Source organism: Callorhinus ursinus, unplaced genomic scaffold (genome assembly GCF_003265705.2).
Source record: "Callorhinus ursinus isolate GAN/ISIS: 27379988/994484 unplaced genomic scaffold, GSC_fseal_2.0 scaffold43, whole genome shotgun sequence".
Classification (NCBI taxonomy): domain Eukaryota; kingdom Metazoa; phylum Chordata; class Mammalia; order Carnivora; family Otariidae; genus Callorhinus; species Callorhinus ursinus.
In genome coordinates this window covers 4,681,400-4,698,500 of record NW_027397105.1, presented here as the reverse complement: position 1 = coordinate 4,698,500, position 17,101 = coordinate 4,681,400, and the positions used below count along the sequence as shown (strand labels likewise).

At 42.2% G+C, this 17,101-nt stretch overlaps 1 protein-coding gene and 1 long non-coding RNA gene across 3 annotated transcripts in view; one reads left to right on the top strand and one right to left on the bottom strand.

The window, feature by feature from the left end:
* The first annotated feature begins 3,744 nt into the window (after positions 1–3,744).
* The window catches only part of MYH8 (myosin heavy chain 8), a 27,414-nt gene continuing 14,057 nt past the window's right edge, over positions 3,745–17,101 (top strand). The window contains exons 1-19 of the mRNA XM_025864091.2: positions 3,745–3,954; positions 4,623–4,766; positions 4,852–5,008; positions 7,214–7,241; positions 7,337–7,451; positions 7,756–7,848; positions 7,981–8,044; positions 8,949–9,047; positions 9,138–9,241; positions 9,399–9,537; positions 10,728–10,846; positions 10,935–11,084; positions 12,183–12,353; positions 13,424–13,733; positions 13,844–13,911; positions 15,507–15,594; positions 15,675–15,792; positions 16,155–16,278; positions 16,375–16,511. Coding sequence (XP_025719876.2) covers positions 3,745–3,954; positions 4,623–4,766; positions 4,852–5,008; positions 7,214–7,241; positions 7,337–7,451; positions 7,756–7,848; positions 7,981–8,044; positions 8,949–9,047; positions 9,138–9,241; positions 9,399–9,537; positions 10,728–10,846; positions 10,935–11,084; positions 12,183–12,353; positions 13,424–13,733; positions 13,844–13,911; positions 15,507–15,594; positions 15,675–15,792; positions 16,155–16,278; positions 16,375–16,511 — 2,438 coding nt within the window. The remainder of the gene's footprint in view (positions 3,955–4,622; positions 4,767–4,851; positions 5,009–7,213; positions 7,242–7,336; positions 7,452–7,755; positions 7,849–7,980; positions 8,045–8,948; positions 9,048–9,137; positions 9,242–9,398; positions 9,538–10,727; positions 10,847–10,934; positions 11,085–12,182; positions 12,354–13,423; positions 13,734–13,843; positions 13,912–15,506; positions 15,595–15,674; positions 15,793–16,154; positions 16,279–16,374; positions 16,512–17,101) is intronic.
* LOC141370722 (uncharacterized) overlaps positions 10,420–17,101 on the bottom strand; it is a 24,968-nt gene continuing 18,286 nt past the window's right edge. The window contains exons 3-5 of one of the 2 annotated variants that reach the window (XR_012375021.1): positions 16,302–16,404; positions 15,549–15,894; positions 10,420–11,093 (exon numbers count right to left, since the gene is read on the bottom strand). This is a non-coding gene — a long non-coding RNA (uncharacterized lncRNA). The remainder of the gene's footprint in view (positions 11,094–15,548; positions 15,895–16,301; positions 16,405–17,101) is intronic. The other variant, XR_012375020.1, reaches the window with a different exon arrangement.

The window sequence follows — 17,101 nt, the reverse complement described above, 5'->3', positions numbered from 1 at the left end:
AATATATATTTTTAAAGCATTAGATTGGAAATATAGAACATATTTATGACGCTGAGTCCTTGAGTTAGAGAAGGCCTTCTCTTACGATACACACAAAAAAGCAACAGTACAAATGAAAAGTGTTTGTAACTTTGACTACATAAAAATTTAAAACTTCCATAAGACTGAGATGCCAAAACAAAGTTAAGATCACTATCAAACAAGGAGAAACCTTCTGGAATTTGTACAAAAAAGAAATGATTATAATCTAGAACAAAGAGAATTCTACATAGCAAATTTTAAATGAGTGATATCAAAATAATCCAGGGATAGAGTAGTAGGTTGGGGTATATACAAAACAAGACTGACCATGAACTGATAATTACTAATGCTGGATGATGACCGCAATGGCCTCATATAGTACTTTCTCTATTTCTATGTTTTAAATTTTTGCTTCCTTTATGTACTAACATGGAAAATGATCTAAGAATAGAGAATGAAAAAAAAACAAGTTGGTAAATATGTAAAGCATGACACTATCTCTAACATATTTTAAACATCTCATTATGTATTTTCTAAGGGTCAATCTAGTTAGGCCAGTTTCATTAATTTATATTTTTCCAAATATAACTTAGTTAAGTGCACACAGAACGTCTGGAATATTACACACCAAACTGGTTGTAAGTGGTTACCTCTGGAGAGAAGGGAGCTACCTCCATTGTGAGTTCATCAAAAGGGAATTTTAGCCTCATCTCCAAGGCATGTTATTTGAATATAAGAGGTTACACGATGACACATATTTATCAAAACTCATAGAAATGGAACTGTTCTGTGTCCTGTCTGTGACGGTGACTACAAGAATCCGTTCACATGTAAAAAGTAGAACCATGCAACAGAGAAAGGGAATTTTACCATCAAGATCAAAAATGTTTTAAATAGCAGCAAAAAAATCTCATACAACTGCCAGCTAAAGAATGAATTTTGCTGCATATAAATTAAACCCCAATATACTGGACCTTTAAAAAAAAAAAAAGGAAAGATTTTAATTTAAACGAAATGATCATAATATAATCTGTTTAAAGAATAAGGATGCAAATTATATCACTGATATGAAAATTACCTACAATATAACTTTTTAAGTAGATTGTAAAATATATACGTACTATATACACATATATAGTATGATCCCACTACGGTCCCAAACGTCTTTATCTTATTTTATCTCTGCATGTTGGGATTATAGACATCTTTTTCCCTCTGTTCATCTGTCGGTTTTTTTCCTACAATGAATATATACTATTTTGTACTGAAATAATGTTTTTCAGTCTTGAGGGGGTGGGCACTGGCCAATGGTGGAGGCTCAGCAGAGACTCTCCTCTCACCTTGGCCCTGCTGCCCAAGCCCAGACTCCAAGGGTGAGCCCTGGCAGTGACCCAGGGGGATGAAGTGGAGGGCTCCTCTAGTAACAAATAAGGAAAAGCGGATAAGGCCCTGACGGCAATGTGTCGCTGAGAACCAGATCACTGGGTTACCACAGGCATGTGTAGAAGAGTTCGCCAAATCGAATATAGCTCGTGGGAACGGACTTTGAGGCCCCACCAGGCACTGTCAAAGATCACCTTCCCAGCATACTAGAAAGCATTCTCTGCCGGCAGATTGGTCCCTGTCAAATTATTTATAGGAGATTGGTTCACATACCCAAAATGATATGAATACTTCTAATTATATCCAAACATGCCAAATGTCAGTACAAATGATGCCGAGGGTCATGCTGCCAAATGTCCTGCCCTAACAAAGCGGAGAGAGCAACAGCGTCAGCACACCGGTGCCCATATAAGCACGGGACCCCGCCTGCCCTATCTCCACCGAGAACCCAGAGGTGAGTGATGCGGGCCTTGGGCTTGAAGGACCCCCAAGGACAGGAAGAGCTGATCCCGTGGCCCACCCCCAAGCATGAAACTGTCCCTCCCCAGTCTGATTTTTATTTTCACAGAGCCGAGCTTTAGAGCAGGGCAATTACAATTCTGTAACTGTTTTACTGGCATGTCAGAACTTTGCTGATAAGAGACCTTATTTTTTACAGTGTCAGCCACTTCTGAACCTGCGATTCATCTGGAACTCCCAAGGTAAGCCTCAGCTTTCTGGGCATGTTGATGACACAGGGCATTCAGGCTAACGAAGCTGGGAACAGATCTCAATTGTACACCTTTCCATGTTCCTGCCCTTACCTAAGCAGGCGGTGCTTCCAAATGACTGCTTATAAGTGCTGGGAAACTCCTGCTCCCAGAAAGCCTTCTCTGCACTCCCCTCACCTGAGTTCCAGGGTTGAAGGACCATTTGGGACAGAAGGAATTCTGACAGACCTGCCCAGGGGCAACAGACTATTCCATGCCAAACTCCCTTTCCTGCAAAGCACTGACCCTTACAAATATTTTTTAAACACCCCAGAAAAGTCCTTATCAAAAAATGAAAAGACAAACAACTTGTGACAACCATGTTTTAGCTACTTTTGATGATTCATTGTTATTTGGTTTTAGAAAGACGGATTATTGCTCTTCTAAAAAGTCCCCAGTGGTACACCCACAGAGTGCTAAATACCGTGCCTAATTTAGAAGAGGTCCTGGCCCTTCCCCAAGTAATTTACACCTGAAAGGAAAGGCTCAACCAATCTAACAGGCCAACCCTGCAGAGGCATATCTATCAGAGGACAATGGCTTACATGTGATGAACCCTTACATTTCTATCTCTTTTCTTTTTATTGATGGAAAGAAGGGAAGTCTGGGGAATGTATGTGGGAAGAAGGGCCTTCTTCATGCTGAAGCTCTCATTTCTCTGTGGTTAGATGTGTTAACTGGCAGTTGAAATCTCTCATGCAAAAAAAGAAAGTGTCAAAAGAGATTTTGGAATTAAGGCAATGCTAAGTCTCTTGGTAACGAGCCAAATGACAAAACCACACGGTATTAAGAATTTATTATGAGGTTCTTTGAACAACCCACTGAGAGATTTAACACTAAGTATTAACATAAAGTAGATATTAAAAATAACACAAGCCTTGGGGCACCTGGGTGGCTCAGTCCGTTAAGCATCCGACTCTTCATTTTGGCTCAAGTCACGATCTCAGGGTCGTGAGATCAAGCCCCTCAACAGGCTCTGTTGCTCGGCGGGAACTCTGCTTGAGATTCTCTCTCTCCCTCTGCTCCCCACCCCCAAATAAATAAATCTTTTAAAAAAATAATAACACAAGCCTTAAGAGAGAAAAAAAAAAATGGCCACCTAAAAAGGTAAAGCAGGTCTTTGAAAGCTTTGAAAATACCAACCTTGCTTTGCACAAGACAAACCTTCTCTCCTAACGACGTGACTATCCTGGTATATGGCAGATGCAGAAGGAAACGTAGGGATTAAAGAAAGACAGCTGCTAGAGAACAATCCACCAGCTGTCGATATTGTTACAGTGTAGAGATTCAAACATGCAAGGGTTCCACTGAAGGCACTCTGGCCCTGAGGATCAAGATATGTATCGCAGAAGGAAATCTGCAAGGTACTAAGAATGAAGCCTCCGGTCACAACCTCATGCCCCCCAGTCCTTTGGCCTGTGTGAGAACACAGGTCAAGGGCAGCCTGGCGGAACAGACAGCCCAAGCAACGGGGGTGCAACACTTCTTCCATGCCACATCCTAGCTCAAAGGTATTAACTTCTGGTTGCTTTTTCTCCCTCTGCCCCAGTTCTTCCCCAAGGCAGAATCCTCTGCTAAATAAACTGCAGCCATGAGTGCGAGTTCGGACGCTGAGATGGCAGTTTTTGGCGAAGCCGCTCCCTTCCTCCGAAAATCGGAAAAGGAGCGGATTGAAGCCCAAAACAAGCCCTTCGATGCTAAAACATCGGTCTTTGTCGCGGAGCCCAAGGCCTCCTACGTGAAGAGCACCATACAGAGCAAGGAAGGAGGGAAAGTAACTGTGAAGACAGAAGGCGGAGCAGTAAGTAAACACACGGGGAGAAAACGCTCCCAGTTTTCTCATTCAGTCCCCTCATTCAAGGTGAAGCTCTAAGCCTCCTGCCACCACAGACACCCTCCTGGTCCGTTATGGATGCCAGATTTGGACGGCAAAGGAGGTTCCCAGCAGTCACCTCGGGTGCCCCCTTCCCAGCTACCCACAGGACTTCTAGCTGACGCTAGAGTCAGCTGCCACCATATCCCTCAACTCCCCACTTTGCATTATAAACCCCCAAACTTGGAGGAAATAGAAGCCAGCCTCTCCGGTCAGGAAACTACTGTTATTTACTTAGCTAAATAATGTATTAGTATCCCCATTACTTCCCCCCAGAAGCTTCTTGTAATGAATGGCCGGGAAAAATAAAAAATTTAACCTATTAAAATAAGAGTTAAAAAGATATAAACTGATAAATACTGGGAACAGGGCAATATGGGAAGAAAAAAAATCTTTCAAAAAAGGTGGTATACTATTTCATCATAGGAGACGGGTTTTCTTAGCATCAGACTCTGAAACAAATATAATTTCATGCCTTGATTTAAAGAATACTGAATAAATGAAAAGTTTCAGTAATTATATTTTATAAGCAAAACAGACAAACCAACCCTTTGTCCCACCATCAATACAAAGTGGTCTCTCACTTTACTTGCCAGACTCTAACCGTCAGGGAGGACCAAGTCTTCCCCATGAACCCTCCCAAGTACGACAAGATCGAGGACATGGCCATGATGACCCACCTGCACGAGCCTGGAGTGCTGTACAACCTCAAAGAGCGTTACGCAGCCTGGATGATCTACGTGAGCGCCCTTCAGCATCTCCCAATCCCGTCTATCTCTCTGAGTAAAGACAAGATCTTCATGTCACATTTTCTGGTTTTCTCAGACCTACTCGGGCCTCTTCTGTGTCACCGTGAACCCCTACAAGTGGCTGCCGGTGTACAACTCCGAGGTGGTGGCCGCCTACCGAGGCAAGAAGCGCCAGGAGGCCCCGCCCCACATCTTCTCCATCTCCGACAATGCTTATCAGTTCATGCTGACGGGTGAGTGACACAGCTATTTATGTGCAAAAACATGGAAACGGAACCTTTAACAAGCAGCCTCTGTCTGGGCCCTGATTATAATAACACATTGCAGCCACATGGGGCTTCACTGTGTTCAAGGAACTTCCAGAGCTCTGGTGTCATATATGCTTCCCAGCAGCCATCCCCATTTTAGAGAGAGGGAAGGGAAGCTGGTTGGGCTCAGTGACCTGCCCAAGCTACCCCAGCTAGTAAGCGGAAGCCAGGCGGAAACAATTAGCAGACCTCTGTAAACGCGTCTGCCGATTTCCCATAGGTTTTCATTTCTGATTCAACAGAAGAAAAGTTCAAATCAGTTATTTTAAAATAAGCACATCCACAGCAATCAAGGAAAATAGTTCCCAGCTACAGCTGGAAAACTTTGTAATTCTTATGTTTATCGTTAAACAACCCAGCAAATACTGCCAGCGTCTGGGGTAGAACACGTGTAAAGAGCGAGCTACCACTTTCGTCCCGGTGATTCTGAAGCATTTTCCTATTAGAATGGAAGAAAATAAAAATACCTCTTCCTCTGAAAATATTTTTGAAATCCTATCAAAGTCTGTTATTCCCGTCTTATCAAAGCATAAACAAACAGCTTTGATATGCATTACAGGCCTAAGTACAACGTTTAAACCTTTTATTTTCACACACCAAATGCACTGCCTTTGGAAATATTCTGAATTCAGGAGTTTCCTGTTGTTCCATAGGGTTTTGGGAACTGAGAGGGTTTTGTTCTTTTTTCGTTTTTGTTTGTGTTGCTGCACTTGTTTTTAAGTTGTCTGTTAAAGGAGGAAAGAAGAGAAAGGAATAAAATAGGAATCTTCCATTACAAATTGGCCAGCAATTCCACAAGGATTTCATGCCAGTAAACTGTTCTTTGGTGGTCAGCAGAAGCTAGCTACCTTCCAGAAATGATCCAAAGGCTGGCTCGTTTCGGAGGGTTTAATACTCAGCAGCTGCACTTAACTCTGCTTTGTACACCACCACCCCTACGCCAAGGTCTCCACACCCCAAGCTTTGGGGCTGCTCCAAATTCAAGATCACTTATGGCTCCCAAACATGATCTGCATATAAAACCATGCTAAACTGTGGCATTTGACCTGGTACATGTTATTTTATCATCACCAAAAGAAACTAGAACTTTTCTTATCAGTGCTCCCATGAGATGTCATATGATCTTCCATAATTTTTCTGCTATTGGAAAAAAAATCAATTTGAGTATGTTCTAAAATCTGTATCTACTGCTCTGAATAGAACTCTGAAGTTCTCTAAAGTCTATATGCACATCGAAATAACATCCAGATTTGTATCTATTTCTCTGATAGATTTTTAGATTTGAGAATCCACTCAAATAGAACTGGAGATTTAACATATCAGAAAATTGGTATAAGTACAACATATCAGTCATATAACTAGTGACAATGTCTGTTTTTATTATTTAGAAATGTACATAAAATTAAAAGGAACATAAGACTAAATGAACATATTTACAATTCCAGATCCCTTCCCTATTGAGTGTTACCAGCAGTCAAATTAGTCATATCAAGAGCTGGGAGGAGGCCAGGTAGCAGAAAAATACATAAAGTGGAAGTCAGAAGACCTGAATACCTTTGACCTTATTAACAAGCTCTGTAATTATTATTCGAAAAGTCACTGATTCCTCTCTGGGTCTCAGCTTCTTTACCCGTTAAATAAAAGAGTTGGCCTCGGTAATTTTTCTAAGATCCCTCATGACTTCAAAATTCTAGTAATTCTTACTGAAGTGTTGATAGATGACATTATAGGATGCCTGGGATTTTCTTTAAAATAATCCAGGAAGAATGGGACAGGAGTAGAGAGGATATAAAATTGGCCAAGTGATGATAATTGTTGAAGCTGTATGATGGGGACATGGGGGCTATCTATGTTATTGTCTCTACTTGGTATCTGTTTGAAATTTATCATCACAAAGTCCTTAAAATTAATAAGATACAAAAGGAAACAGATGATAGCTTGCCTCTCATTGTCACAATTTTACTCCAAGAGCCAAGTACTCTTTGGGGACTAATCACAAAACCAAAACCATAAGTGACATCTTGCAAATGTTAAAAGAACAAGCTGTGTTTGATCTAAACTGACTCAATAATCTTTATATTGAATGTTCTTTTTCTTTTTTAACTGCTGGTCTTGATTTCTCTTTCACAGATCGTGAGAACCAGTCCATCTTGATCACGTACGTGATTGTTCCCTTCTCGGGTTTTGATTGTCTTAGACATGACAACATGAGCTGTAGTAGTTCTGATCTTTTCTCTGGTCTCTGTTTGACAGCGGAGAATCTGGTGCCGGGAAGACTGTGAACACCAAGCGTGTCATCCAGTACTTCGCAACAATTGCAGTCACTGGGGAGAAGAAGAAGGAGGAAGCTACCTCTGGCAAAATGCGGGTAGGTCTGGGGACAGACTCAAGACTCTTGGGGCTTGGGGCGCCTGGGTGGCTCAGTCGTTAAGCGGCTGCCTTCAGCTCAGGTCATAATCCCAGGGTCCTGGGACTGAGCCCCGCATCGGGCTCCCTGCTCAGCGAGGAGCCTGCTTCTCCCTCTCCCTCTGCCTTCCTCTCTGCCTACTCGTGCTCTCTCTGTATCTCTCTGCCAAATAAATAAATAAAATCTTTAAAAAAAAAAAAAAAGACTCTCGGGGCTCTCAGGAATTCTGGAGCCCCAGAGGTGAGGACCGCTCTTGCCTTTGCAGGGGACCCTTGAAGATCAAATCATCAGCGCCAACCCCCTACTGGAGGCCTTTGGCAATGCCAAGACTGTGAGGAATGACAACTCCTCTCGCTTTGTAAGTCTCCTGGTCACAGAGGGGTCTTCTCAGTCCTTCCGTGCTAGAGAAAGCACGTCTGAATTATCATTTCAATTGCATCCTTCTGTGTGCTTCAACTTTTCAATACTAAATAATCTTTCTCTTTTCAAGGGTAAATTCATTCGAATCCACTTTGGTACCACAGGGAAGCTAGCTTCTGCAGATATTGAAACATGTGAGTAACAGGACCACCAAAAATCAAAAGACAGACGAGTGATTTCATGTGCAGGTTATTCAGGAACACTTGGCGTGCGCTGAGCCTGCTGCCAGTGTTGCCCATGAGCCAATGCCAGACTTAACCATAAATCCACTGTGTGCTCCATCAACGTCAAGGCAGACTGGCAGTTCTGGAGCACATTCTGAAATTCCTGCCACAGAAGCAACTTTGGTATTTTTTCCAGGACAAACCACTTGGGCTACTTTGGGTTCCTATGAGTTACCTATAGGTTTACAATATTTCTCTGTGATTTGCTCTTCATCTGAGCTCTGGTAGGTGTTTCTAAGTGACCACTCACCACAAAGTCTCAGATGACGTGAGGAAGGAGGAGATATTACAGATCAATAATAATACAGAGGTCACAGGTTCCCCCATATTAAAAGCTTTTTTTTTACTAGAGCAGATAGGTTTCAGTCTCTACTCTTAGACAGTGAGAAAATTAGGCAGTTACCATATGTATTTGGAATTCTTATATCCAGCACCAAAAGGATCAATATATCAGGTAGAAATCTCAATGGAGTCTAATGTAATGATCCCAGTCTCAGCAAACACACTGAGGTTCATTTAATATTTCAGCAGCATTGGGGTGTCGGAGTGGCTCAGTTGGTTGAACATCCAACTCTTGATTTTGGCTCAGGTCATGATCTCAGGGTCGTGAGGTCGAGCCCCATGACAGGCTCTGCACTGAGTGCGAAGCCTGCTTAAGATTCTCTCTCTCCCTCTCCCTCTGCCCCTCCCCCCACCTCCCTCCCTACCCTCCCTCCCTCCCTCTCCCCCATCTGAAGTGTGTGTGTGTGTGTGTGTGTGTATATTTCAGCACCATTGATTTTTTTTCTAATTTAATATCTATTTCTATTTCCAGATCTTCTAGAAAAGTCCAGAGTTACTTTCCAGCTGAAGGCAGAAAGAAGCTACCATATTTTTTACCAAATCACTTCCAGTAAGAAGCCAGATCTGATTGGTAAGGAAGAACTTAAATTTATAGATGAACGTTAATATTTTTATTAACAATTTCTAATGTAAATGTATACCCTGAATTATATGTACCCAGAAATGCTCCTGATCACCACCAACCCATATGACTATGCCTTCGTCAGTCAAGGGGAAATCACGGTCCCCAGCATTGATGACCAAGAAGAACTGATGGCCACAGATGTAAGTCACATACACACACACACACACTGTAAAAAAAATTCCATTATGTGCAGGAACAGCCCACTGTAGGTGTGGTTACCCTAGGACACAGTATAAATTCTCCAAAATAAGTTAGTCTCTTCTGCCCTAATCTTTGTTCTGTCATTTCTCCTGGAAGAGTGCCATTGACATCCTGGGCTTCACTCCTGAAGAGAAAGTCTCCATCTACAAGCTCACGGGGGCCGTGATGCATTATGGGAACATGAAGTTCAAGCAGAAGCAGCGGGAGGAGCAGGCCGAGCCAGATGGCACCGAAGGTACCAGATGAACCTCCTTCTGGGTCTGAATTAAAGAATATGGCAGGAAAAAAAAAAAAAAAAAGCCTATTCTAAACTCACGTCTCCCATCACAGCTGAACTTCTGAAGAGCATATACATATCTACACACACCGCACACTTCCCTCGCCCCCTTTCCTCCCCTGTGTGTCCACAGCTCCGTCATTTCTAAGCAGCCCAAATAAGGTAAAACAAACCCTAATAGACACTTATAAAGACATATCTAAAAAAGCACAATCGGGGCCAGATCGTGAGAGAGAAAAAGAGATGGCACAGTGCTCCTGCTCTGCCGTGGAATGGTGGCTGTGTACGTGAGCCAACTTGGCGTGTGAGCCGACTTCAGCACTAGCCAGGTGAACTAGCAGCTGGCGAGACGGGAGCTGCCCACCACAAAGCTGGGGGCGAAGGGCATCCCTAGACATCTGTGCACATGAGTGCGTTGTCTATATATAAACCTGCAGGCACTCTAGGCAGTGAGATAAAAAAAGACCTGAGAAAGAAAAGTCATGTATTCCGTGTGCGGAACATAAAGGACCTACCAAGGAAGCTAAAGTTGTCGGCTCCTTGAAGCCTTTCTGACCCCCACCCCCCAGCTTGACACATTCTCTCCCTCCTCTAAACTTTTCAGCAGCTACAGTGGTACCTGACCTGTGGCATTTACATTACAGTCCTTGGCACAATTTCAGAAAGAGACTCCGAGGGGGCACACAGTGAAATTTAATACCTACTTTTCAGACAACAAAACTGAACAAGTGGGTTTATATTGGGAGGAGCAAAACTGAAATAAGGATCCAAATATTGGGACTTCTGTCTCTCCCTAATAGCAATTATTAAGATGTATTTATCTTTTCCCTCCAACCACACCTAATGTGTCTGCCTTAAGAGCAGGCACCATGGCCTTTGCCTTACATAAAAGTATTGCCATAAACACTGGACACATGTTAACTGTTGAATTTCTCAAAAGCTACTTGCAATAAATCCCCAAAGACCAGTGTAACTATTTATTAGCAAGTATGAGCTCTAATGTACGGGGAACCTCATCTGACCTTCTATAGAATTACTTAAAGCTTTTTATTTAAATAACAAAGAGAATGGATTGGAGAAAAATAGAAAAATTAGGTAAAAGGGGATATCCACCATTAAACAACATTTCTTGAATTGTGACTCTGCAGTTGCTGACAAGGCGGCCTATCTCCAGAGTCTGAACTCTGCTGACCTGCTCAAAGCCCTCTGCTACCCCAGGGTCAAGGTCGGCAATGAGTATGTCACCAAAGGCCAGACTGTGCAGCAGGTGAGTGCATGACCTCAATGAGTAACACCCGTCCCAGGCCTTCACAGCGTCTTCAGTAGCATCAACAATCACTACTCTGTCCACGAAGGTGTACAACGCGGTGGGCGCTCTGGCCAAGGCCGTCTACGAGAAGATGTTCCTGTGGATGGTCACCCGCATCAACCAGCAGCTGGACACCAAGCAGCCCAGACAGTACTTCATTGGGGTCTTGGACATCGCCGGCTTTGAGATCTTTGACGTGAGTTGTCTTCATATTAACAAAAAGTGAGAGAAAAACAATGTGGGTTCTGATATACGAGCCATTCCTGTACATTTACAGTGTCCACATTGCTTCCTCCAACACTGCACCCAGAACAGAAGTTACCTCCCCCATATCTAGGCAATACCATAAATGTAATGATAACCATAACTGCCATTTGTGGAGGAGTGAGGGTATTTCTGGCACTCCACTAAGCACTTCAAAATGTTACCTCATTTAATCTTCAAAACAACCCATGAAAGGGTAACGAATATTACTATTAATTACATGTGGAGAAACAGAGATGCAGGAAAATGAAAACCCTTGCTAAAGATCCCACAGCCATTTAAGGCAAAGCCAGGACAAGAACCCAGATGTGTAGATGGAGCATCTCCCACGGAGGAGAAAGCACACAGGTCATGGTCTCTCCTGTTCCAAGTTCATCTGACACATACTATTTCACCTCTGGGGTATCAGCTGCATCATGTGTAAAATGCAGGTGTAAATTATTACAAAGACTCTTTCACATCATCAATTACTACACCACATCAGGTCCCTACTTTCACAGACCTGGCAAAGGGAATTTGCCAGATGTTTGATATGAAGACGAGACAAACTTGCCTATTATTCCACTTTGTACATCAAATAAAAAGGTCTTAGGAGAAGCTTTCCTTATGTGACAGCCAAGAGTGAAAATGTGAACTTTATCCTGAATTGGAGAGCGGGGTGGTAAAAGAAGTGAAACTTTCCAATAAATTACTTTCATCCTTAAATCCAAACCATAATTCATGGGGACCATGGCTGTACTTTTCATGTATGCTTTTGCTATGCAATCTTAGAGCTGGGAAGGGGTAGATCCTACCAGAAGTCTTGCTGTATAATTGATACCTGTGCTTTTAAATAATGCCCAGAATTCATAATAAAGGCTCATGTCAAAAAAAAAATGGATCATTTTTTTTCCTTGGGACTTCTGAAAGAACAATTAGTTTAAATTTTATTTCATTACTGTAGTCCACATTTTCTCAATAAAAGAATGTTTCAGTAATGAATTTTACTGCTAAAAAATCCATTTAATGTTCAAAATTTTGTTTTATGCAGTTCAACAGCCTGGAACAGCTGTGCATCAACTTCACCAACGAGAAGCTGCAACAGTTCTTCAACCACCACATGTTCGTGCTGGAGCAGGAGGAGTACAAGAAGGAGGGCATCGAGTGGACCTTCATCGACTTCGGGATGGACCTGGCTGCCTGCATCGAGCTCATCGAGAAGGTCTGTTTGACTTTCTTATTTGTTTTGTTAAGTAGGCTCCATGCCCAGCATGCAGCCCAACTCGGGCCTTAAACTTACAATCCTGAGACCAAAACCTGAGCTCAAATCAAGAGTCGGACACTTAACCAACTGAGCCACCCCGGCACCCCAGTCTGTTTGACTTCTAAAGCAAGGCAGACTGCAAGGGTAACTTTTCCAAGTGTCTGAAGCAATTCTAGAAAGTATAACTGTGACATTAGATATCAGAACAAACAGAAATACGTATCAGAACAAACAGAATTACTGTTTAAAACTTCCTCTTTTCAACTTCTACATAAGAAGGATCAGAGTGTTTAGTTTCATTCTGTTCTAGCCAGTTTTGTTCTAACAGCGACTCAAATCTGATTTTAAGGCAGCACTGAAAACTCAATTGAGACGATCTGCTCCACCAGCAGAACTACCTCACTAGTTCTGAATCTATCTCCATTACAATCCAAGACGGCAGCAACATAAATAAGTCTTTTTTCTAGATAAAAATTAGTACACATGTAACCCAGCTAGGACCTCTATGAAAGATAATCCGTTTGGAAGTCAAGAAGTCTAACTGCTTACGCTTTTCCATAATCCAACGTTAAGGAGATCAAATACAGAAAATGTCTTAAATAAGGTTTGGATTATGTATACTATTAAACTACTGCACATAACGTAAACATCACTCTTAAGTCAGTAAATCCTTTTCATAACAAAATAAAATAGTGACAGTAGATTAATTTAATAAATAGGCAAAAAGTGTGATAATACAGAACACTTTAACAAACTGCCCACACATGTTGTGCTGACTGACATTTGAAGTTTGTATTCCGCTATTCTTTTAACTGAAAGTGTTGCTGTGGACTGGATATGACAAGGAATGGTGGGAAAGTCACTCCAGTGGTAACAAAAGGATTTCTTTGTGAGCTATGACCCTGGTTTATTTTATATACCTATTTACTTGGCAGTTCTGATCATTCAATCAAATACAGATAGAGCCACCATGTTTGCATCTTTTGGGAAACATAGGTTGACACTAATGTCCACCTTTCTGAATTCAGCCACTGGGCATCTTCTCTATCCTGGAAGAGGAGTGCATGTTCCCCAAGGCCACAGACACCTCCTTCAAGAACAAGCTGTATGACCAGCACCTGGGCAAGTCGGCCAACTTCCAGAAGCCCAAGGTTGTCAAAGGCAAGGCCGAGGCCCATTTCTCTCTGGTCCACTACGCCGGCACCGTGGACTACAACATTGGTGGCTGGCTGGACAAGAACAAGGACCCCCTGAACGACACTGTGGTTGGACTGTATCAGAAGTCTGCAATGAAGACTCTGGCCAGTCTCTTTTCCACCTACGCTAGTGCTGAAGCAGGTACTTTCTGTGCCCTTAATCTAAATCAAGCCCATTCCCACAAAATGTTCAGATAACATTCCAGCCTCTAGGATTCTGCTCTAATTGATGGGTTTTTCTTTCTACCTCAGATAGTGGCGCAAAGAAAGGTGCTAAGAAGAAGGGTTCTTCATTCCAGACTGTGTCAGCCCTTTTCAGGGTAAAGTACAAATTTCACCCAAAAACTCTATTCAGTTTCTATGAATTATCATAATTACAGGGTTTAGAATAAATGAGGAGAGAACAGAATGTTCAAATATTCACTTATCATGGTAGAACCAAGCAACACTTCTCTTACAGGGTGAGATGCTCTACCCATTATTCTTCATTATGATCATCTGATGTGTTCAGGAATGCCAAAATATCATTAGAAACTTTATTATGTAATCAGGCTGATTTTTAAAGAAACATATCTGAACTTCAAAGCTGTCCCTAAGGAAAGCTGTTATCTTTATTCTACCAATGTTGCCCTTTGAGAATGCTCCTGAGTTCCTCTTTAAAGACATACTCTTTAGCACATCCTTCCCTCAATACACATCTTTGTCCTCTGAGGAGGATTTAATTTTTTGTAATGGCTGAAAATCATCTAAAATCAAGCCTAGTGATTTACATGGATGATTAAGCTAGAAAATATCTAAGATTAAAATAACAAATAATTTTACTACAAATCATGTGATTTTGTTAGGTAGCTTAACAACTGACTCTTCCAAAGGGAAGTGTGTGAAATGTCTAGACTCACGGTTGCTTTGTCAGAATCTGTATGGCTAAGTCTCATTCCTTTTAAAGGATATAACCCGTGACTGAAACAGGAAAACTGGCCTGTTCTTTTTCTTTCTCACTACCAATTTGCATTATCTCACCAAGTAGGCTCCTGCTTCATCAACTTATCCTTGTACATGTCTTCAAGATTAGAAGCCCACAGTAAATTTTGTTTCCTAATAGTTAACTGAGATATGAAAGAAAGAAAAAAAAGCAACTCTGCCTTCCCCAAGACTATACCTAAGAAATACTGAGAAATATTTACATGTGAGTTTTCTACAGTTGAGTAAAACAACATCATCGGTCATAAGCAACTACTCTATTTCTGGAATAACGCCCCCCAGATGCTTCAGGCTGTGGATCATTCCCAGGCACCCAAGATCCACCCACACAAGATTATGTAGTCGCATGATTTTAGACTCTTCAAAAAAAAAAAAAAAGGAAACAGTACAAACAAGAAGTCACAGGTCCCAGGGATAATAATAACCTCAAGGAAGGAACAGCAAAGGTGGGACAAGGGCCAACCTAGGTTCCCAGTGTAAACTACAACTGTGAAAATTACTAGCACTGAGACAGATGGAAGAGGCTTTAGAGGTAATCTCAACTCTTTTCAGATTAAGGCCCAGAGAGACGAATGGGATTTTACAGAGTCAAGCAGCTCATTAGTGGCAGAATGAGACCACAGTCTTTTGTCTTCTAATTCCCAGCTGAGAACAATTCCTGTGCATTAAGGCTACGGGATCTGCAGTTTGTTCATAGAATAGTTCCTAGGTGTTATAAATGAATACCTTGGAGAGCTGCATTTCTTCCCAGCACTTTGGCCTTGTGGTTATTTGGCAGGCTAGAACTCTGGAGACCTTAAAAATACAGAGCAACTGAAGCCTCGGAGGCTTATACCTGACAGTTAAAGGAGTGCCTAGGTTCACTCCAAATAATTACAAAAAAGCAATCTGAGATAAAACTTTCTCATCAAGTCCCTTCTGTCTGGCTTTCTAGGAAAATCTAAATAAACTGATGACCAACCTTAGGAGCACTCACCCCCACTTTGTACGGTGTATCATCCCCAATGAAACCAAGACTCCAGGTAAGACCCTTCTGATGCCCAAACAAGCTCCAGGGTGTCTGCTTTAGGCCATGAAATAAGGCATGTATTCTTCCTCTCAGGGGCCATGGAGCATGAACTTGTCCTGCACCAGCTGCGGTGTAACGGTGTGCTGGAAGGGATCCGCATCTGCAGGAAGGGGTTCCCAAGCAGGATCCTTTATGGGGATTTTAAACAAAGGCCAGTCTCTCTTTGTTGTATTTCACTGAATACTGTGAACATTTTATCATCTTAATTGTTGTCCTCTGTTCATCGCATTTCATGTGCCCTGTTGAGTAAATACTGTAAAATTAAGAAGTCAAATCATATAGTCTTGTGGTAGTAGGACTGGGTAACAGTTCGAAGAAGTGGTATTTCTTACAAATAGGAAAGACACATGCATTAGACTACAGAAAAATCACACTGTTTTACTATCTGAACTTAAAGCAGAGCTTTAAGCTGGGTTTTCTACTTTTACTTTTTCTCTCAGATTTTTGGGGTCATTTGGTTTCCCCATATAATCATACCACCTTAATCATTCTTTTCTTTGTTTGACTGAACAGATACAAAGTTTTAAATGCAAGTGCTATTCCAGAAGGACAGTTCATCGACAGCAAGAAGGCTTCTGAGAAACTTCTTGCCTCTATTGATATTGATCACACCCAGTATAAATTTGGACATACCAAGGTATAGCTGTCATCTACTCCTACCTGATCCATACCCTTCTGCCGTTTCTGTGTCTCCTGTACCACAGGGAAGACTCGGGATTCTCCTTTTTTCCAGGTTTTCTTCAAAGCTGGCCTTCTGGGTCTTCTGGAAGAAATGAGGGATGAAAAGTTGGCCCAGATTATAACAAGAACTCAAGCCGTCTGCAGGGGATTCCTAATGAGGGTTGAATATCAGAAGATGTTGCAAAGGAGGTAACAACAGTGCAGATTATCCGAATTGTAAGGTCCCTTTGGGACTATCACTCAGCCTTTCTCATTTATTAACTTTCATTTTGTGGCTAATACATGCTTCTCGTGCAGTTCAGAACTCACTCCTACAACATATCCGCCTTTGCTTAACCCCTCATACTTGCACACTCCCTCCAATTTCTCCCTGTCCATCCCCCTCACATAGAGCTGCCAGAATAATTTGCAATAAGCACAGTTTTCATCATGCTGTAGCTCGGTCTGTGGCTCCCCCTGGCCTCCCATGACAAATCCACGTTGCCTTGCGTAGCTGTCAAGGCTCTCTGTATTCCCCAGTACATCTGTCATTCCCAACCACACAGCCTTTTCCAGCCGGCCTAAACAATTTGCTTATCTCCTGTTTTCATATTTGCCCCAGGCCTACCCCCTCATCCTAATTTACCTATTTACCAATTCAGAACTTGCACTTTTCCTTTCTCCAATGAGCCTCACCCAGCTCTATCTACCCAGCTCTGATGCACTCCCTGCCCCACCCCCCGCGACACACACACACACACACACACACACACACACACACACACACACACACACACACA